Source organism: Moschus berezovskii, chromosome X (genome assembly GCF_049115385.1).
Source record: "Moschus berezovskii isolate FMDL1 chromosome X, NW_MosBer_1.0, whole genome shotgun sequence".
Taxonomy (NCBI): domain Eukaryota; kingdom Metazoa; phylum Chordata; class Mammalia; order Artiodactyla; family Moschidae; genus Moschus; species Moschus berezovskii.
Genome location: NC_142488.1, coordinates 90,983,486 through 91,006,898, shown reverse-complemented (window position 1 = coordinate 91,006,898; position 23,413 = coordinate 90,983,486). Strand labels below are relative to the sequence as shown.

Below are 23,413 nucleotides of genomic sequence, written 5' to 3'. Positions count from 1 at the left end.
TATGACATTATTTTATTATTTTTCCCACTCTTAAAAGTTCGCTTATTGCTGACCGGTGAGTTGTTGAATTCATCAATACAGTCAGTGAAAAGGTTTCACATGAATTGCTAGATGCTGAGTTCAGCCAATTTTGACTTGGTCTGACACCTACTTCATTTAAAGATGCTGTTGTCCATTTGTATATTTTGTAATGTTCTTTGTATGTCACTCACTTTGTCAGTGTGCATGCCTCCTATCTGACAGACATCCATGACAAACTTGTGATTACCACTCAACCTCTTCTGTGTAGCTGGCTTCTGAGGGCTCCTGTGCCTTGCTAACTGATGAGAGTGAAAGTCTATAGCTCTCTTGTTTAGAAGACTGGCCTAGTCAGAAGATTTATGTATTCTCAGACACACTGATGAGCTTATTCAGGATTGTGTTATGTGCTAGGCCCCAGAAGACACTAAGATTGCTTTGAGTGAAGTGTGTAACACTCCCTACAAGTGAGAAAATGTGGGACTTTTGGAGGCCATCACCCAACATCACTCTCCCACTCTTTTTTTTTTTACCAAATGAAAATAGCTTTACAGCCATTTTTTTTCTCCTAAAAAGAATGTAGTCTGGGGGTGGGAAAGGGCAGAACTGAAAGAACAACAACAGCAACAAAAAAACAGTAAGGAAGGAAAAAAACTGCATTCACTCCAGGTCTCTCCTTTTCTGATGGCTTTTTCTTTTCAGATCTGGGACTAGATTTCAGAGGAAATGGTAGACATTTATAGCTGGGAGGCAGGGAGGTGGAAGGAGAGGTTACTGTCCCAAGAGCCCAGGGAAGGAAGAGGCAATTTTTCAAAAAGTACAAGTGGCCAGTAACCCCAGGGGAAGATGCTGTCCCTTTCTGGTAATCGGAGGAAGGCAAACACCACTACAGGGAGATGGGATTAGGAAAGAAAAAAAGAGTAACAAGGCCTGCTATGGGGGAGGGAAGGGAGGGGGGCGGGCCCTCTTCTGCCGCACTGCTGGTGGGAGGGGAAATTGGGGACCCGAGTTGGTGGATGACGTAGGTCTCACGTGACCAAGAGCTGACGTGTGCAGAAGTCCTTCTTGTTCTGGTCGTTGTTCCCGTCTGAGTATCAGCTCCCCATTGCCCCGAGGGCCAGTGGGCCTGCAGCAGAGGAAAGAAGGAGGAGGAGAAGGAGATTGTCCCGGATCCGTGCAGGTCAGTGCCTGGGAGATTCCAGAAGGTGGGGGTGGCCCAGGGTGCAGGGCGGAAACCGTCGCGGATCCTGGGGCGCCTCCGTCGTCTCTTCCACTCGCCGCCGGCTTTCCAAGACGTCTGTCCCGCCCGCAGCCCATTCTGATGCTGCGAAATGGTGAGCAGGGGGGTGTTTGGGAGGAGCTCAGAGATCGGGACGTCGGAATCTGGTGGGAACCGAGGCCGTAATCTGGAAAGGGAGCTGTGCCCTGGGTGTTGGCCCCCAGTCCTCCAGGACGGTGCCAGAGGGGAAAGGCTGGACATGGGGAGGGGAGGTGCAACGTGATGTGTCAGCAGAACCCCGAGAGGGGTCGACGGGGTGGGAAACCTTTGACAGCCAGGCCTCCGAATTAAGGACAGAGTTTTCTGTTCTGGGGACCGGTCCGTCCACCAAGCACTAGTCGCGGCAGTTTCCCGTCTTTCTGACCGTGGCTGTGTCTTCCTTACCATGGCTCTGTGTCTTGTGGATCCGAGCCTCTCCCGGGTTGCCAGTCTTTCCGTAGGTTGCGGCACCACGCCAGGCTAGAGAAGAGGAAGGAAATTAACCCCAATCCGTGAAGGTCGATTTGAGGGTAAGACCATCTAGAGACCCTAACGGGGGCGGTGGGAGGATGGGGTGGGGGAGAAACCAGAGGTAGCGATAATCTAGGTTAGGTCTGAGTCTGAGTGTGTTTCTCACACTCTTGGGACTGTGGCGAAATGGCGTGCAGTGTGTGTGTGTGTGTGTGTGCGTGTGCGCGCGTGTGTCATGGGGGGTGGGGTGGGGGAGAATGACAGAAGGGAAACCTATCAGATAGTTTGTTCGTAATCCTCTTCTCTCAACAGCACTTAGTCCCCATGTTTTCGATCTGTCATCCTGCAGGTCTGCTGTAGCAGGTGGCACCAGTATAAACGAGGGAGGAAGTTTCCTTGGATCAGTAGAGGTCGGTTTGGGCGTGGGGGCTTCCTGGAATGGGGGAGGAGTTGGAAATTGCCCGCGGTTGGACAGGCTCACCCAATGTTATTATTTCCCCAACATCTCTCCATTTCAGGCTAGGAAAGCGGCAGTCATGTGCATGATTTGGATGGCAGAGAGAGGCTGTGTTTTTGTTTTTGTTTAATCTGACAACCTAGATAGGTGAATCAGGAAAGCAACAAATGAAGGAACAGTCAATCCATCAAGTCTTCCGTTCTCACTGGCTCTGGTCTCTCTGCAGATTGCAAGGGTTGTTGGGCGTGGCTCATCTCCAGGGGAGGGAAGAAGGGGCAAACTGCCTGTCTGGAGGAGGTTAGTGCAATGGTGCTGCTCCCTGGGAACATCCAAGTTTGGGGTAGCTGAGGCCCCAGCAGAGAGGATGGGCTCCACTGCCTTTATCTAGGCTTGGGGAGGAGGTGGGCTGGGGAGAGTGAAATGAGGGGGAAAGAGTTTGTTAACAATCTACGTTTTCTACCAAGAACTCATTTGCTTGTCCCTCTGTGCAACTCTCTGCAGAGGACAACAAAAGAGAAGAGAAACTCAAACCCAGTTTTCTTTCTCCACGCCTAGGTCTACCTCCAGAATCAGTGTCGTGGCCTTGAAGTGGCTGAAGGCGATCATCCTCCACAGGCCTGCACCCAGGCCAGGCCCATAGCCCTCCTCCCCCAGCCTGAGTGACTACTCTGTTCCTTGGTCCCTGATACCATCAGGGACGATTGCATGGGCTACGCCAGGAAAGTAGGCTGGGTGACTGCGGGACTGGTGATTGGGGCTGGTGCCTGCTATTGCATTTATAGACTGACCAGAGGAAGAAAACAGAACAAGGAGAAAATGGCTGAGGGCGGGTCTGGGGATGTGGATGATGTTGGGGATTGTCCCGGGGCCAGGTACAATGACTGGTCTGATGATGATGATGACAACAGTGAGAACAAAGGTATAGTATGGTACCCACCTTGGGCCCGGATTGGGACTGAGGCTGGAACCAGAGCCAGGGCCAGGGCAAGGGCCAGGGCCACCCGGGCTCGTCGAGCTGTCCAGAAAAGGGCTTCCCCCAATTCAGATGATACTATTTTGTCCCCTCAAGAGCTGCAGAAAGTTCTTTGCTTGGTTGAGATGTCTGAAAAGCCTTATATTCTTGAAGCAGCTTTAATTGCTCTGGGTAACAATGCTGCTTATGCATTTAACAGAGATATTATTCGTGATCTGGGTGGTCTCCCAATTGTTGCAAAGATTCTCAATACTCGGGATCCCATAGTTAAGGAAAAGGCTTTAATTGTCCTAAATAACTTGAGTGTGAATGCTGAAAATCAGCGCAGGCTTAAGATATACATGAATCAAGTCTGTGATGACACAATCACTTCTCGATTGAACTCATCTGTGCAGCTGGCAGGACTAAGATTGCTTACTAACATGACTGTTACTAATGAGTATCAGCACATGCTTGCTAATTCCATTTCAGACTTTTTCCGTTTATTTTCAGCAGGAAATGAAGAAACCAAATTTCAGGTTTTGAAACTCCTTTTGAATTTGGCTGAAAATCCAGCCATGATTGGAGAACTGCTCAGGGCCCAAGTACCATCCTCGCTGGGTTCCCTCTTTAATAAGAAGGAGAACAAAGAGGTGATTCTTAAACTTCTGGTCATATTCGAGAACATAAATGACAATTTTAAATGGGAGGAAAATGAATCTACTCAGAATCAGTTCAGCGAAGGTTCACTTTTTTTCTTTTTAAAAGAATTTCAGGTGTGTGCTGATAAGATTCTGGGGCTGGAAAGTCATCATGATTTTTTGGTAAAAGTGAAAGTTGGAAAATTCGTGGCCAAACTGGCTGAGAATATGTTCCCAAAGAGCCAGGAATAAGTTCTTGATTTTGTAGTTTAGAAGCAACACATGTTGTAAACTATTCCTTTTCTCCACCTTGTCTATATGGTAAAGGAATCCTTTCAGCTGCCAGTTTTGAGTAATGAATATCATATTGTATCATCAATGCTGATATTTATCTGAGTTGGTCTGCAGGCCTAAGCTGGATGAATGAATATCACTACCTGTTCTGAAAACATTTGTTGCTTTTTATCTCACTGCCTAGATTGAAATATTTTTACTATTTCTTCTGCATAAGTGACAGTGAACCAATTCCTCATAAATAAGCTCCCTCCTGTCATTTGCATTGACTGCATTTGTGTATCATCAACGAAGTTGTGTGTTAATGCTGGAAAGAAAAAAAAGAAAGAGAGAAACCATACTTGTCTTTCGGTTTATAATCTAGTTGGAGAGATAAGAAACATACACACAAAAAGAAAACAGAATATCTTAAGCATACACTCTTTGTTAAATATTCGCACTCAGAGCACAGAGAAAGCAAAAGTTTCTGCGGGATACAGTAGTCAGCTACAGATTTATAGAGGAAGTGTTCATTTAAAATGAATCCTCAGTGGGGTAGGTAGTTAGGGAATTCCATGTGATGGGAGTTAAGGGGGACTGGTGTGAGAAAGGCATGGAGGTAGGAACTCACTTGCTGTGACAGTGAGGAGACGTCTGTTTAGAGTGGAAAGTGTAACCGGAAGTAAATAAATTTGGAAAATTGGCTGAAGCCAGTTTGTGGAGAACTGTTTGAATATTACTTCACTGAACGCAGAGAGTCAGTGAATAATTTTGACTAGAAGGAATAATTGGAATTCATATGAAAGTCCCTCTCTCACCTACTGTGCAGTGTCCATGAGAGTATGGCAAAAATGGAGTCTTTCAAACCCTGATGGTAGGAATTCGCTTATATTGGCACAAGGTTTGCAGAGGGCCATTTGGTAATACATATCATTAGCCTTAAAATATGTAATTCTTTTGTCCTAAGGAAAAATGGAATCATTGGCCAAAGATTGTATGTACAACGCTGTTTATCCCAGCACTGTGTGAAATAGTAGAAATTGAAAACAACTTGAACAATTTAGCACACTAGATTGGTTACAGAAATTAAGGAATATTCACATGGTGTAAGATAAATATGTCAATTGCAATTCATATTGTCAGGGAATGATATTCATCATGCACTGTTAAGTGAGAAAGGTAGGTTAGATAGGAGTCTTCTTAGTATGATTCAATTTTTCTGAGAATATAAGATATTTAAGTAGACACTAAAAACTCCAGAATTACAGACATCCAGATAGTAACAGTGATTGTCTTTGGGTGGAAGGATAGTGTAATTTTTACCTTTTTACTTTTTATTCATCTATGTGTTCTTATTAACCTAAAACAAATACTGATTTTTCAAAAGTTTTTGAAAAAGAAAAGTGTTGGGAATGGAGCTGGTGATTGATTGGAGCATGAACTGAGTAGAAAAAGTATTTACATTAAACATAAGATGGGTTGAAGTTTTCTCTCTGAAATAATAGGTGAGTGCTAAAGATGGGGCTCACTGTAAGAATTAAATGAAGTAATATATGTGAAATACTTAGAATTTTCTGGCACATAGCAATTAATTAAGAAAAGTGAGCACACTTAGTTCCCTAGAATTCAAGGTTGATAGTTGTTCTGGTTGACCTTTGTGTTGCTGGGGGCATTCTGCCATGTGTCAGCATCATTTAATAAATAATAACAACAATAAAGGTTAGCATTTATTAAGTGACTACTGTGTAGAGTGATGTCATTCCTGCAAGGCAACTGTTAACAATAGTTTCTCAAAGAAATAGGCTTTTCTTTTTTCTACATACTCAAAATGTTTTATCAGACATGATCTCACCTGCCCTTACAATGTACTGTTGGTCAGTTTGGGGATGTTATCCTACTTTATACATGAGGCCAGGAAAGGGTAAAATCTCTGTTCAGTTATGATCTGGTTTTAGCCCCAGGCTTCCATATACTTACTCAAATGTTGCCTACAGTAGACAAAAGGACCAAGGACTGATCAGCTTGAAGTTGTTGGGTATGGTGACTCTATTGAATCATGCACATGTTGGGGCTCCTTTGACATCAGTTTTAAGGGTGGAATGAGGGTAAAGGAATTAAAATTTTTTCTTGCTCTATTATTAGGTGGGAAACAAAGATTTGGGAGGGAAAGCCTTATCCATTTAAAATAAATTAACTTTGAGATACCTGTGTGACATCTAGGTGGATATACCCTAATGTCGTTTGAGTGTATGGATCTGGTGCTCAGAAAAGACCAGGCTGCAGATATAGCTTTGGGGGCCACCAGAGAAGAAATGATAACTAAGGACATGGGAGTGGATGTGATCCCCAGAGAGAAGGTGCAGAGTGTAAGAATGGAAAGCAGCAGAAAGAACTGGATAAGGGATTGTGGCTGCTGGGGAAAGAAGCATCGAATTCCATCTGTGGATTCCCTTCCAGCCACTATCAGTATATCTCTGTAGTCTGTACATCAAATTGGATGATACTGTAGGTGAAGTTTCAGAACCTGTCTTAAATTTTTTCTGCTTTTCTTCTAAAAATTATTCATTGGAGATGCTTAAGAAAATAGAGACAATAAGAACAAACTTGTTCCCTCACCCAGATCTGTATCGTGAACATCTAAAAAATATTCTGATCATGCCACACTGAACTGGGATACTGAGTGGCTTTTCGACCTGGGGTGGCAATGAGGTGAACTTGGGTAATAAAAAGCCACCCTGCAGCAGGGGCACAGGCCTGACCAGTGTCCATCTGCTCCGCAGGTCTCTTTTCTCATCCTCTCCTCCCTTCCTAGTCTCCTTCCCTTTCCCTCCTTCACACTTCTCTCTTATTTCCTCCTCTGAGAGACCATTGACAGTAGTCTCTTTGTGCTGCTGCGTCTTTTGGCGGTGATCATTTCATTTCCATGACACCAGGTCATGCACCAATGGGCATTTGATACAGAATGATAATTGTTGTTGCTGTGGTAACAAGATACCCTGGGCATGTATGACTGGATGCCAAGACTTTTCAGATCATTGTTGAACAGAGACTGAGAAAGCACCGGTCTTAGTGTGGAACAGCCCTATGTGCATTGCGTGAATCTTGATGTCCCATGCCTGGCATTATTTGGAACTGAATCACCCGGACTTTGGGAAGTGCTATGTGAGACAGATGTGTGACTGCCTGGTCCAGGGAAGACACAGGGCCGGCCCAGCCACACTCTGATGTCCTGATGCTTTCACATCAGAGGTTGCCACTCTCAAACATTTTGGGAAGGGCACCCTTCTAGTATAGTAGCCATGACTGTGGCAGCTCATGGGGGCAGGGGGGAGCCAGTGTCCTTTCTTTAGAAAGGATGGCAGTTTCTTAGAAACTGAGGAAATTAGAAACTCAAGGATATACTGCTATTTTGTTTTTATCTACTGATTTTAAGAATTTAAATAGATCTATTCCAGTCAAATGTGTTCAAAGGTGATTTTACAAAGATGGAGTATAGTTCTCTTATAAATTGCCACCCAAAGCATAATATTTAAGGCTCAGGAAACTGGTTTTCTATTTTTAAATTTATATTTTACTTGCTTTGTTTCAAAAGAGATTCTAAGTGTAGATTTAGCAAATTGATGTAGTTCAGGCAAATTTTGTGTTTATGCCTCTGTTTGGTTAATTTCTCTGCTCTATTCCCTTGAGAGTGGTTTTTTGAAGAATGATTATGACTATTTTCAATGCTAACATTTTACATTCATTTTTCATCATATCCCAGACTGAAGATTTTTTTCCCCTGATTTCTCTGTTCAAACTGTGGCTCTTCTTGCCTTTAAACCAGAACTATCATGCTGCCATCTCCGGGTGCAGAAGACTAGGATATTGACCCCTGAGGTGTGGTATCAAGCAGGATAACACGTATTTACTTTCAGAGATGTATATCTCCATGCTTTTCCCTCTCCACTGTGTCCTTCTCAGGCCTAGTGTTAGGGGCTTGGGCATTGTTGGGTTTGGGGATAAGCCTGAGGGGAGGGAGGGAGTGGGAAAGAAGCCTTATTGGAGGGGTAGCTTCATTCTACCAGGTTCACGTCAAAGGAATTTGATCCAGCACTGACAGTGGGCTAAGTGTAACTCTTTGACCCTCGTTGACCATTTACATTTTAAAAAGTGGAAGAGTAAGTGTAGTACAAGCATCTTTGGGTATTAGAGCCTTCTTTGGGCATTAGAGCATTTCTAAGTTTGTACATGGACATAACATGTTATTAAACTGGGTGGATTTTCTATTTTGAAAATAAAAAAAAGAATGAGAATCTATTACTCTAAGAAATGTAATTACCAAGTAGAACAGATTTTTAGTGTTGGCTGCTCAGAACATTCTGTCCCTAAGATCAATGTACATCAGGAACCACATTATCATCAGAAGGTTGTTTATTTAGTGCTCAGGGAATTGGAGTGAGCTGACTTAGCTAGATGTTGGTGCTGTTAAAGTAGAAGAACCTGATGCACCCATGTCAACTATGGGGGTTGACTTGTGTCTGAAATAAAATACTTGTATTCAAGAGCTAGAGCATGTTTCTCTCTGTACACAATTAGAAATTTTGTCTGCCCAGATGACCCTTAGCCAGAGGTGGATTATCAGTTGATGGTAGTTTTATGACTGTTAAGATATATTATCAATTAGTTTCCATACAGGGTTTGAGAAATGTATATTTTACAACAGGAGAAAACTGTAGTATTTGTAATGCATTCCCTCCTACATATTGATTAGTATCTCCCTTTTCTGAACCTTTCTTATGAGTAACGATAACGTGTTATTGATTTTTTGGAAACCAAGGTAAAACAAATTGTTACCTCTTTAGTTTTTTTCCCATTTCTGCTTCAGTTTTCTGTTTGCTAAAATGTGGTTTAACTATAATCTTGCTAAATTACGTGGCTTTCTTTCAAAAAGCTGTAATGAAAATTCTGACATAATGAAATGGATCAATAAAAGAAAACTTTTAATTTTTACCGTCTTCCATCATTTAAAATGAATTAAATAGATTATCTTTTTGATATTAGAAAAGATGGAATCTAGGCAAGACCAAATGAAACAGACAACTATTTTCTAAATCTTAAATCCATTTAAACTGACTTGGAGAATAATTCTTTTGTAATCACTTAGTATTTAAGATCATCAATCTTCACCTCTTCTTATGCTGATCTGTGTAATCTATAGTCAAAAATTGAAAGTATTAAATTGCACCATATTGCTTATAAAAATTACTTAAATTCTGATTGACTTTCTTCTGATATAAAAGTTAATGTCATAATTCGTGAATGTCTGTAAGTATAAGTCACACATATGTGTTTAGGTGGAAATGACTGTACTTGGGAAAATAATAAGATATTAGTAACACTCTGGAATTGCTTTTCAGTTATTTTAAATTACGAATAAAAGTCCCAGATATATTTATTTTAACTTAGGAAGTGGAAAAATTAGTATCTGGGGAAGAAGACCATATTATAGCCTCTGCATTGATGGACTGGATTATGCATCCACCTGGGCATCTGACTACCTCTCTGAGACAGATTTCGGAGTTAGCACTCTGAGAGATTATTTCATAGTGAACTCTATTTTAGTCTTCTTTATTATATTTTCTTAAACAACAGAAGTCCTTTATGCTTATTAACAACTCAAACAGATAAAATATAAAGTAGAACATAAAACTACCCTCTTCTCACCCATTTTTACAGTTACCTACTATTAGTGTGTTCTATGCATGTGCTAAGTCGCTTCAGTTGTGTCTGACTCTTTGCAACCCTATGGACTGTAGCCTGACAGGCTTCTCTGTCCATGGGATTCTCCAGGCAAGAATATTGGAGTGGATTGCCATGCCCCTCTCCAGGGGATCTTCCTGACCCAGTGTATGAACCCCCATCTCTTAGATCTCTTGCATTGGCAGGCGGATTCTTTACCACTAACACCACTGCATATTTAAACATAAATGATACACATATTCATATTTTTATTAGAAAATGAGGTCACTGTCCATATATGGTTCTGTCCTGCAACTTTTATTTCACCTAAAATCATATGTATATTTCCATGCATATCCTACCTCATTCAACTTTGTTCATGGTAGTCATATCATTCAGCCTTTCCCTTTATGGCTTCTAGGTTTCTGGGCATGCTGAGGCAAGCTTTTATTCCCCCAAGAGTTTACAATAATTTTTAATATTCAAGCTTTTAAAAATAGCTTTGTGTGTGTGTTTAATTCTTGTGTATAGTTTTATGTGTGGTATGAAGTAGAGACATAATTTTACTTCTTTTTCCCAGCCCTAGACATTGACTGTGTCATCCACTTTTTGGCAGACCTTTTTAGACATCATTAGTTATAAGTTATCTACCAAATGTTATTCTTCTCTATAAATGGAAACATTATTCCTCTTTCTGCTATCCTCCTGGTACGATGCACTGGAGTCTTTTGGTGAAGTCCTATATTACATAACCTGTTTATTAAAGATGGAGTGAATTATATTGGGTTGTCATACTAATAATTAATTTTTTATGGGTCTATTATGAAATAGAGAAAAATTTAAGAAATTTAAAACACCAAAGGATAAATACAGTGCACTATGGGCTATGAAAATGCTACAATTTATAAATGGTAGTCTAGCAGGTGACTTACATGAGTGTGACGACACTTTGCTCAAAGCATGACAATGAGTGAGCTAATTGGTGTATTTGAGAATTTGAAAATCTGCTAGCTAACTCAGTCTTCCAAGCAGAAGAATTATTACATATTGTCACATATGCCTTGGAACCAAAGATAAGAAACTGATCTTTTTGAAACATGGAATGAACTGTTAGATCTAGAGGGCTTGAGCACTATGAATTAAGACATTTTGGAGGACACTTACAAGATAAAGTAATATTCTTATCAGAAAACTAGAAGAGGTACAGATTTAAATTTGTAAAAGACACTTGTGCACAAATAGATAATATAATTTAAAAAGTGTATCAATGACACTCTGACACTGGAGACAATTGGTTGAAGTAGCAATTGATTAAAACATTCTATGAATGAGTTTGATATTAGATACTCCTTTCACTAGTAATATATATCCTTTTAAGCAAAAGAAATAAGAAAATGTTGGCGCATGGTCTTAATAGTGCAGTACTTCCTAAAAACTTGCTAGAATAGAAGAAAGCTATTGATTTTTGTGTGTGTTTATCTTTGCCTCACCACCTCTTCTATTTTGCTTATTGACTTCATGATCTTTAAATAGTACTTGTGTTTTAGACAAATATAGTCATATCAATTGTAAATAGAAATTGGTTTTAACTTTTCCCAATTTTACACTGTTTATTTTCTTATCTTATTGCAATAAATTGAATCACCAGAAATATTATTGACTGAAAATAGAGATTGTGGATGATCTTGACTTGTTCCTGGTTTTAGTGGAAATGACTTTGGCATTTAATGGTTAAAATGAGGATTGCTGTTAACTGTAGGTAAAAAGCACTTTCAATATTTAAGTCATTCCCTTCTATTCTTGTTGGTATCCATTAGGAGTAGCTGCTGATTTTTTTCTATCCTACTGCTGCTGCTGCTGCTGCTAAGTTGCTTTAGTCGTGTCCGACTCTGTGCGACCCCATGGACTGCAGCCTACCCGGCTCCTCCGCCCATGGGATTTTCCAGGCAAGAGTACTGGAGTGGGGTGCCATTGCCTTCTCCGTTCTATCCTACTAGGTCATAGTAAAGCTTTTTCTTGCCAAACTTCTGGGTTTTGTTTGTTTATAAATTTTATATTTTGTTAGTATTTTATTTTGATTTTTATATTATTATTAATATTTTTATAGTTGCCTTTTATGTACTATCTTTAGCAGATTTTGATCTTAAGTTTGCTAATTTTATAAAATTCATTAGTGAACTTTCCATTTTTTTCCTCTTTTCTGATAGAGTTTAAATGATATTGATCTTAACTGTTCTAAGGGTTAGTTGCTCAGTCATGTCCAACTCTTTGAGACCCCCATAGACTGTAGCCTCTGCCTGTGGAATTCTCCAAGCAAGGATACAGGAGTGGGTAGCCATTCCCTTCTCTAGTGGATCTTTCCAACCGAGGGATCAAACTCGGGTCTCCCCCTTGCAGGCAGATTCTTTACCATCTGAGCTATCAGGGAAGCCCAGTATTAGTCTTATCTCTTCTTTAAAGGTAATACAGAACTGAATTGCAATACCATTTGATCCTGGTTCCTTTTTTAATGTGTCTACAATCACATTTCTAATCTTATCTCTAGTAATTTGTCTTCTCAAATTTTCTGGTTCTTGGATTAATATTGATAACTTCTACTGGGAAATCATGCATTATCTTTAGATTTTTAAATTTGATATCAAATATGTATATATAAAATTATAGTTCTTTTAATCACATCTGTTTATGTAGTGAAAGCCTTCATTATTCATAATTTGTATACTTTTGTTTTTCTTCTATTATTACTTAGTTTTACTTATGAAGAGTTTATTTTATTGGCTTTTGAAAGAACCAGGATTTTATTTATCATTTCTACAATGTTTTTTTCTGATCATTATTTTTAACTTTTTGCAGATTTCTTCTGTCTTTGGATTTGTTTTCTTGTACTTTTCCAATTCTTCAAGAAGAGAGCTTATTTCTTTTATTTACGGACTTCTTGAATAATAGTGGTAATTAAGATTATTTTTCTCTGAGTACAGCTTTAGTCATGCCCCATAGCCTTGATATGATGTATTCTTTTTCTTTTTGTCTTGCTTTTAGCTTGTAATTTTACTTTTAATTTCCTCTTTGACCCAGGGATTATTTTGGAGAACAGTGTTACATTGTCAGGCAGTTATATTTAATGGTAATCTTTTATTTATTTATAATTTTATTCTGTTAAAACAATGTACCTATAAATTCATTCCTTTTTTAGAATGTATTTCCTGTTTCATTTAATCTGAGTTTTTAAATTTGAAAATCATGTTTTTCAATCCCAGAAACACTTTTTCTGCTTTAGTTGTATTTTTTTCAGTACTGTTATTAGTTATTTTCTAAAGATTATATCTGACTCCTTAAGTAGTTCTATTTCAGTGGGAGATAATGTAAGTTTTAAAGTGCACAGACAATGAATATGAATAGTCATTTATGGAAGTAATACAAGTGATTGAAGAAATTTGGGGACTAGAAACTCCAAGGAAGGTCTTCTAGAGATATCCCTTAGAGGCAGGACTGGGATTTGATCGAAATAAATTTTATGATTCTGTGTTTATTCTTCACTATATGTGCATTTTCTTCAAACATTGTTTCTTAGACATACCTAGTGATGCCTACTTAAGTGGTAGATTACCCTCTTCCCAAGCTGCTCAAATGGAAAAGAATCTGCCTGCAATGCAGGAGACCTGGATTTGATCCCTGAGTCAGGAAGAACCCCTGGAGAAGGGCATGGCAGGCCACTCCAGTATTCTTGCCTGGAGAATTCCATGGACAGAGAAGCCTGGCAGGCTATAGTCCATGGGGTCGCAAAGAATTGGACACAACTGAACGACTAATACTTTCACTTTCTTTCAGTGATGCCTACCTAAGTGGTAGATTAAATAATTTTCAGAAAGTATCATTAGACTGTTTATTATTAGACCATAATTTGTTTTCTCACTCTAGCTCCCCTACCTCTTCCAGATTTGTAATGTATCACATTACCACAGTGCTCCAGCTATCATTATTGTATTGTATTGTGTGTTGATTATCTTAGTTGTAGCTTAAAAAAGCTATGTTCAGAATTTAGTGTCCAAGAGAAAACAAGCTGTGTAGAGACTATGGCTTGACCAACAGCTGATACCATTTCCCAATGGGCTACTCCTACTTATGTCACCAAAGGAAATCTCTGAATAGTCAAACATTAAAAAATATACAGTAATTTACCAAAAACTACTGAACATTTCCATGTACTCTCTCATTAGAATCCTGGAAATCACAATTTCCTTTTTTCCCTGAGGATGGATTCTTATTCACTCTTAAAACAGAGATTTAATATTGCACTGGAGATGATAAATATACACCTATTTGCATGTATGTATTGGCCTGGCCAAAAAGTTTGTTCAGTTTTAAGTAAAATAAAAAGATGTATTTTTTTTTCATTTTCACTAAGAACTTTATTGAACAACATAATTTACTAACTAAATGAACTTTTTGGCCAACCCAAAATATATGGTAAACTATTATGTTTTTTATATAATCTTATATTTTTGTTTTTCTCTCCCACAATATTTTTTACTTTCCCATTTTCCCCATTCTTTTCTTCAGGAAATGTTTATGGAAGGGCTTTGTCATTTCCCAAAGCCCAAACACATGAAAGTATCATGCTAGGTATAGTTGATGGTCTACAGTAAGCTGTGTCTACTTATGGTTTTATTTACATTCATCCTGCTGAAGAGTCAGTGTGTTCAGTATGAGGATTCATGTCTTGCTTCAGTTGTTGAAACTCCTGTGCCACAATCTCTTCAAATATTGCCTTTTGCTTATTCAGTCTAGTCTTTCTTTATGGAACTTCTTCCAAGCATATTTTGATACTTTTCACTCTTTCTGCCATGTCTTGTAGCTTCTCATTCATATTTTGCACTATTTTATGTTTTTATGCTGCATTCTGGGTGATTTTTTTGAGATCTACCTTTGAACATTTTAGTTATCTCCTTGCTTTTGAGTTTGTCTCTATTCAGGCCACATGCATTTAACCAGTTCCAGATTAATTTTTATGTTTTTGTCCTTTGGGATTGCTAGCATATTGGAACTGTGATTTCAACCCTACACATTTGGGTGGAGCTGTCCTGGATTCTGATAACTCCCATGGGTCTCTTTATCCACCCATAACCTCACATAAAAGACAAACTTTCTTGTTATATATCTTTGCTGTGAGAAAAGGTTTTCCAGTCATCATTTTAGGTCCCAGTTGTACTTCTATGGGATCTGGATTTGGACAGGAGCTCGGTTCCAGCTTCCCATCTTCCCCTGTCTAGAGGTGTTGCCTCCTGTTAACTGTGTGGGATTAAAACCCTGTTCCCCAGCCCTTAAAGCCAACATCCGTCTTTTGTCTTTCTCTCTGTTTGTCTTTATCTCTTGCTCACTGTTGTTAGTCCCTTCTTTGTTTCTTGGGGATTTCCATTTCATGATCATGAGGTTGATTATCTCATGATTATGAGGTTGACTATATTAATACTTTTAGAGGGGAGTACGTATTCTATTATTTCTGTGAGTTGTCAGTGGAAGGGATCAGTGCTGAGTCAGTTCAGTCTGCTATTAACTGGAAGTTCCTCAGATAGTTTTGTTGGATTGAATTGTGTAGCTGATTTATGTGGTACCTCTCAAGAGACATCTTGGGGGAACGCTGTTTTATATTTCTTCCAGTCACATAGTATAGGGTCTTAACAAGCTTTCTGTATCCTGCAATGGCAGTGATAGGGAAGCAGAAGAGAAAATATTGATTATTCAAGGAAGACACAGAAGCAAATGGAGAGTCATCATGTCTGAAGGGGCCACAAGGAGGGAATGAAATTGGTGAATTTTGTGGAACAATACTAGAATCACGTGGGCTCCTTCCTTCCAAGGACTCTAAGGCACTCTTATAAGCATCTTTAAATTCAGACACACCATGGAGAAAACTGATACTGTTTCAGTCACCCCCATGGATGAGAAGACAGAACAAAAATTGTGAGTGTTGCTATGGAAAATAAAAGTTGGTTGTCTTACACACTTGAAGTTGTGGACTGAGATTTATTATGGTTACACATAAATACACACACACACACATATATATATTATATATATACGCATGATGCATATTTGTATATGGATAGTAAACAAGCTGGAAGGATACACCACAGTGTATTAGAATGGCATTCTGTAGCAATAAGATTGCAAGACATTATATTGTCTTCTTTGCCTGCTGCTGCTGCTGCTGCTAAGTAGCTTCAGTCATGTCCAACTCTGTGCGACCCCATAGACGGCAGCCCACCAGGCTCCCCCGTCCCTGGGATTCTCCAGGCAAGAACACTGGAGTGGGTTGCCATTTCCTTCTCCAATGCATGAAAGTGAAAAGTGAAAGTGAAGTCGCTCAGTTGTGTCCGACTCTTCGCGACCCCATGGACTGCAGCTTACCAGGCTCCTCCATCCATGGGATTTTCCAGGCAAGAGTACTGGGGTGGGTTGCATTTGCCTTCTCTTCTTTGCCTAGTTAACTACATTTTCCCTTATTTTAGCTCAAATTTTACTCCCTGGGGGAATTTTTTCTGACCCCTTTCTACTCCCTCAGAGTGTTTTGATCTTCTGCTATATATTCTTATATGCCAGTGTCCCATTCTTTCTTTGCACTTCAGTTCAGTTCAGTCGCTCAGTCGTGTCCGACTCTTTGCGACCCCATGAATCGCAGCACGCCAGGCCTCCCTGTCCATCACCAACTCCCGGAATTCACTCAAACTCACCTCCATCGAGTCGGTGATGCCATCCAGCCATCTCATTCTCTGTCGTCCCCTTCTCCTCCTGGCCCCAATCCCTCCCAGCATCAGAGTCTTTTCCAGTGAGTCAACTCTTCGCATATACATGTACTTGTGTGATTACTTGATTAATGTATATCTTCCATTAGTCCATGAGCTTCATGAATGCAAATATTTAGTTTGTTTTTTCACCATTGTATTCTCAGTACCTTGCATATGCACTCAATGAAGACTTAATAAATGGATAAATGAATACATTTCTGCATTGTTTGAATATTTTTACAATGATTGTATTAATTTCATTATTAAAAGAAAATAAAGATTATCCCATTTAGAACAAATATAAACATAGATCTTCTGGGCCAGTAATTATTTGAGGGTCACACTTCCTACTAAAAATGTGTTGGTAATTATAGCCTATTTCTCCTGAAAAATCCATATACACCCTCCTTTCATTCCTAACAAAGAACTTTAGGTATTTCTAGATTTGGACAAGAGAACATCTGGTCTAGGTTTATCAGTATGTGGTCAGTGGGTGAGAGTTCCTTGGACATTGGCCTTAACCTGGCTGAGGAGTGACCAGGGAGGGGGTGAAATGACAAGCAGCAACCTTGTTGCAAGGTAGACTCCTCCTGGGTTCCCAGGAGTTTGGGAATGAGAGGCCTACCAGACTGCACTCCTCAGGCTAGGTGGGAGGTAGAATGGCCAGGGGGGAGCTTCTACTTGGGGAAAGAAAAAGTGGGTCTGTGTCACTTCTCTAGACTACATGGAAACCCTCTGTTGTAGGAGTCTAAGAGAGAGGGATCCCATTCTGGTTTCCATTGGTGGGAACAGTGCTGCCATCCATGTTGAGGCTGAGTTATCTCTGTGGAAATCTGGGAGTGGGATGGAAGGGGCCAAAGGCATTTACTCAGGTTACCACTTTGGTCACCTGTTCATGCTTATTTTTGAGGTGAGCAACAGAGTCAGGTGCAAAGAATGAGAGGCTGTGGAATTTGGGAAGGGGTTGAGAGACAGCACCTTATGCCCATCCTCATGGGACAGGGAAAATCAGACCATCTTTGCAACTCTTACACTCTCGGCTGCCTGGGCCTCACAGCTCTTCCCTTTGCCCAGAGTTGAATCTCACTGTTTAGAAGGATTCAGTTTGAAAACTTATCAAATAGTTTAAGCACATTTATAACTCTTCCTATGTGGAAAAATAGTACAATTGTAAAACTTCATTGGACTAAGGCACTTGCATGAAGTAAGGCCTCCCTCTTAAGTTGGAAATATTTTTTTGAGCCATGCTGGGTCTTCGTTATGGTGCATGCGCTTCTTTAGCTGTAGTGTGCGGGCTTAGTTGCCTTTTGAACATGTGGGATCTTACTTTCCCCACCAAGGATCAAACCCACATTCCCTGTATTAGAAGGTGGATTCTTAACTACTAGACCACCAGGGAAGTCCTGATAAGTGTCCATTTTGATTGAGTGCAGCCGTAAGTCTGATTCTGAGCCAATGAATTGTGGCAGAAGTGTTGTAAGTCACTTCCAGATTTTTCATGTAAGACGTCTCCATGATTCATCTGTGTTCTCTCCTTTCTCATCCACCAGCTAATAAATGTGCCATAAAACCTCCCTGCTGACCTGAAACATTAACTTGAGACTCTTGTGAGAGAGAAATACTTATTTTTGCTTTTAAAATCAGTCTTCTGTTATAACAGTTTTAGCCTTTTATGCTACTATGACATTGATGGATTTCTTCCCTTCCTTTTTTGACTTCAGATAATGAAGATTATACTAATCAAATTCCTTCCTTCGTATCACACCATTTGCATTGGTCTAATAAAAATATTTTCCTCTTTTCTTTCTTCATTCATTTACTATTTTGTTTCTTTCATCTCTATTCCTCACTTCCATCTTCCTCTCAACAGGCAACTGTCCTGTTTGGTGTGTACATTCTTATTTATTTGTGTTCTTTTAGAAATTACATTATTTTGTATGAATGATTTTTAATTTAATAAAGACACAGTGCTGTGGGTCTTATTCTGTTTTTTTTTTTTTTCCCACTCAGCAGTATTTTTTAAAATGTTACAAGTTATTCTGGGTACATTTCTTCTGTGGTTTCCAACTTTTGCTTAATATACTAAAGTGTTCATCCACTCTAATTTACTTCATTTTCCTAGAAATAGATTCTAGACTGCTTCCAACTCCTTACTACCTCAAACACTGAAACGATTGTCCTCTTATACGTCCCCTTACGGACCTGTGTAAGAAGTGTTCTGGAATATAAAAATGGAATTGTTAGGCCATAGGGCATATGTATGGGCTTCCCTGGTGGCTCTGATGGTAAAGAATCTGCTTTCAATGCAGGAGATCCAGGTTCAGTCTCTGAGTCAGGAAGATCCCCTGGAGAAGGGAAAGGCTACCCACTCCAGTATTTTGCCTGGAGAATTCCATGGACAGAGGAGCCTGGCAGGCGACAGTCTATGGGGTCACAAGAGTCAGATGACTGAATGACTAACACACACACACACACACAGGGCATGTGTGTAGTTAATTTGATTAAATACTGTCAGATTACTTTTTGGAATAGCAGATACAGTCTAAAATCTAATTAGCTGCCTGTATGTGTAAGAGTTCCTATTACCCTTGCACCCTCACTAATTGGCATGTGCTAGCTTTTGAATTGCTAGCCAAATAGGTGTAAATGTACATGCATCCTCTGCGTTTCGAAAGTTCACTTTTTTACAAAAGACTTATGTTAGTACCTTTTTCTGCTAACAGAAAGAAATATGAAGAGGATTTTGCTTTTATGAAAAAATGGAGAAAAATGAAAACAGCAGTTCAGGGTTTGTTTTGCAGCAAACCATTGTAGAGACAGCGTGCACCCAGAACATCAAACTCTTTCTCCCGAAACTACACTCAGCATCTCCCGAAACTTTGAAATGTATCTGTGAGCATCTGTGTTTTATCTCATTTATTTTGTGCATCCGTTAGCAAGATGTGTCCTAAGGTGATTATTTCTACACTTTAGACCATTTATGTTTACAAAACACCCTACTTTGGAAGAATGGGGAAAACCTGTATTTATAATTGTATTTTAATGAACAATTATCTGATTAATGATGAGTTTGAACATCTCTTCATGTATTTTTAAGCATTTTGGTTTTCCTCTTCTCTAGGTATGTATACGTGTGTGCTAAGTCACTTTAGTCATGTCCGACTCTTTGCGACCCTATGGACAGTAGCCCGCCAGGCTCCTCTGTCCATGGGATTCTCCAGGCAAGAATACTGCAGTGGGTTGCCATGCCCCTCTCCAGGGGATCTTCCCTACCCAGGGACAGAACCTGTGTCTCTTATGTCTCCTCCATTGGTGGGTGGGTTTTTTACTCCTGAGCCACTGGGGAAGCCCTCTCTAGGTATACTTTTCATGTATTTTGCCAATTTACAATGGTGTGTTCCTGTCTTTTTCTTTTGGTACAAGAGTACTTTGCATATGCTAGATATTAATCCTTTGTTAGTTTAAGATATTGCAAATATCATTTTTCTGTCATCTTTTAACTTTGTTCATGGTGCCCTTTATCAAATAGAAATTCTTATTTTTATGTAATAAAATATTACATAAATATTTAAATATTACATAAATATGTATATTTGTAATATTTATGTAATATCTAAATATTTAAAATTTTTTGCCTTCTGGTATGTATTTCTGAGGTTTTGTTTAAGAAATTATTATCCATTTCAGCTGAAGCTGAAATTCCAATAGTTTGGCCACCTGATGAGAAGAACTGACTCCTTGGAAAAGACCCCGATTCTGGGAAAGACTGAAGGCGGGAGGAGAAGGGGACGACAGAGGATGACATGGTTGGATGGCATCACTGACTTGATGGACCTGAGTTTGAGCAAGCTCCGGGAGTTGGTGATGGACAGGGAGGCCTGGCGTGCTGCAGTCCATGGGGTCACAAAGAGTTGGACACAACTGAGAGACTGAACTGATCCAATTCTCTGCCACAGAGATATTCTCTTATCCTGTATTAACTTTGTGATTTTAACTTTATATTTTGAAACAAGTATAGATTTACAGGAAGTTGTAAAGATAATACAGAGAATTCTTCTGTTTTCTTCATAGTTTTCCCCAACCTGATATCAAAATTAGAAAACTGACACTAGTACAATGTTTATGTATAGTTCTATGCCATTTTCTCTCACCATTGCAACCAAGATTCGAAACTATTCTGTCACCATAAAGATGTCCTTTGTATTTTCTTTCTAGTCACACACACTCCCCCTCACCATCCCTTACTCCCTATTCTCCATTTCTATTGTTTTTTTTATTTCAAGAATGTTATATAGATTGAATCACACAGTATGTGAGAGTGTTTTTAAGATTGGCTACCCGCCCTCCACTCAGTATAATGCTCTTGAGATCCACTCAAGTTGTTGTGTGTATTAATAATAGTTCATTCCTTTTATGGCCAAGTAGTATTCCATGGTATGGATGTATCATGGTTTGTTTAACCATTCATGTATTTTTTTTATCTTTAATAATGCCTCTGTCTTAAAACCTATTTTGTATTATAAATTAATTTGGCTATTAATTTCCTTTTGGTTAGTGTTTACATGGTATATTTTTCTAACTTTTACTGTCACCGTTTCTGCATGCTTATTGTTTATCATGTATATTGGGTTTCTAAACATCAGACAAAATCTTTAAGCTAGTAAGTTTAGCCCATTTTTACCTATTATTTTTATTAATACATGTGAACTACGTGCTTTCTCTTTCTCTATTTATTTTGCTCTTTTGAGGCTTTACTTTTCTCATTTCTCATCTTCTTGGGATTAAATCATCCTTAGTGCATTTTCCCTTTTAATGCATTAGACATTTTATGCTGTCTATTATTTTAGTGGTCACTCTTCCAATTTTATCATTCATATCTAACTTCAATCTAGAATTAATCAATTATATTAAGAATAGGTGAGAGTCCCAATTGTGATTAATTTGGATTGACGTAAACTTCTTGGACATACTCAAAATCTGTAAAATCTACAATTCTTTTCTTTTTTGTTCTGATAATGCAGTATCATCCTCAGATCTAGGGTGTTTTCATATTTGAAAGTATGAGTCTCAGTGAAGGCATGAGACAAATTGCTATTTATTTTCCTTATAAGTAGGGCACAGAGCTAACTATTTTTAAAAGGCCCAGAAAGGCTCAGAATTTCCCAGATCACCTACTCAAACTACCAGTTTTCCCCATTTTACTGAAGAAATCTGATAAATGGTACATTCAACTGATATAACAATTAAGTAAAGAAAAAGGCTAATTTCTAACTCATTCTTCAAGTTGTCTGTCTGACAGCTTTAAGTGGAGAAAGATTCATGCAGTAGGATTTTGTAATTGCTCTATTTTATATTTTGCATTTAATTAGGTATTCCACAATTTAGTCTACTCATTGTTTTCACTGGAATTTGCTCATTGATTTTAGAAACAAACATCTGATCCCACTCAAATCCTCTTCTCCATGATTATTGTCACCTAGAATGTATTGTCAGAGGGAAAGGACTCTCAGTTAATTGTAGGCTATTAGTTTTCAATGCCAGGTTGTGGAACAAATCCTTATTTGCCTTTTGCCCACCTCAGCCCAAATAACTCATGTTTTATTGAGGCTCTATTGCTTACTAACCCACTTCTGTTCTTACTCTTTGTCTGTAGACTTTTGTTTAAGCACAAGAAATGAATTTAAGGAAAGATGCTGTGATGTATCTTCCAAGTAATGGAAAAATTGAATACCTGGTGTGATAAATGATGAAAACAAGTGCACCTCAGGGACTCCAAGAGCAGGAGTTTGTATCATTTCATCCTTGTGCTCTACCACTAAAATGACAGCCCTGTATTCTCAATTCTTGCATTTGTCAGTTCATATTCTTTCAAAATAATAAAAAAGACCATGAAAACTTATTGATCCAATTGATTTCCCAGACCAATAAGTTAAAGCAAGGAAGGTAAGACTTTTCAATGCAAATTTGGTTGTGAGAATTGCCTCCACTTCAACGATGCCCTGGACACACAAAGTAAAATGTAAAACTATAGTATGACAGAATGTCTAGGAATGTTTCAACAATCATACTTCAGTAGTAATAGAACACTATGTAGCTGCTGCTTAGTTCCTGGTGCCTACTGTCATAATTTTACCAGGTTAAATCTTTCCAAAGAACTACCTTTTTAAGTCTCAGCACCACCTGGACTATACTGTTGATCATTCTCATGTGATGTGACCTAAGACACAAAAACTCAGACTTTAGGAAATGAAATATTTTTCTATTGTGTGATTCTTAGCTCATTCGTAAGTCCAGTCTACCTGTCTCTGCATGGGAATAGGTTCCATCTGAAGGCAGTGGAAATTTCCACTGTTAATCAGAGCAAAGGAAGCTGGTTGGATTACCCTAATAGCTGGGATCAAGCCAAGAGACATTAATACATCCATCTTCAGTATATAAGCTCAGATACCATCTCTACCTCATCCAGAAGAAGACATTACTATTCCAGGACTGACAGCTTTTCAGATTCTCCTTATTAAGGGTTCTTACAATCTGGAATCTAGCCTCACCCAAGGTCATGTCATTACCAGAGCAATGATATTCTTTATTACATGACCACAGGTTTGGGCTTCCCTGGTGGCTCAGAGGTTAAAGCGTCTGCCTCCAATGTGGGAGACCCGGGTTCGATCCCTGGGTCGGGAAGATCCCCTGGAGAAGGAAACGGTAACCCACTCCAGTATTCTTGCCTGGAGAATCCCATGGATGGAGAAGCCTGGTAGGCTACAGTCCACGGGGTCGCAAAGAGTCGGACACGACTGAGCGATGGAACGGAACAGGTTTGATGTCATATAGGTTACAACG

The 23,413-nt window shown here is 39.3% G+C and overlaps 1 protein-coding gene across 2 annotated transcripts; it reads left to right on the top strand.

The window, feature by feature from the left end:
* Window positions 1–1,039: 1,039 nt before the first annotated feature.
* ARMCX3 (armadillo repeat containing X-linked 3) lies at window positions 1,040–15,791 on the top strand. 2 transcript variants are annotated; one of them, XM_055438525.2, is made up of 5 exons: window positions 1,040–1,198; window positions 1,727–1,806; window positions 2,097–2,157; window positions 2,431–2,501; window positions 2,760–15,791. In XM_055438525.2, exon 5 carries the CDS (start codon window positions 2,910–2,912, stop codon window positions 4,047–4,049), a length of 1,140 nt encoding a protein of 379 aa, XP_055294500.1. In that variant the 5' UTR covers window positions 1,040–1,198; window positions 1,727–1,806; window positions 2,097–2,157; window positions 2,431–2,501; window positions 2,760–2,909; the 3' UTR covers window positions 4,050–15,791. The 2 variants fall into 2 exon arrangements, with proteins under 2 accessions (XP_055294500.1, XP_055294501.1); XM_055438526.2 differs by lacking the exon at window positions 1,040–1,198 and adding an exon at window positions 1,205–1,352.
* Window positions 15,792–23,413: the final 7,622 nt, after the last annotated feature.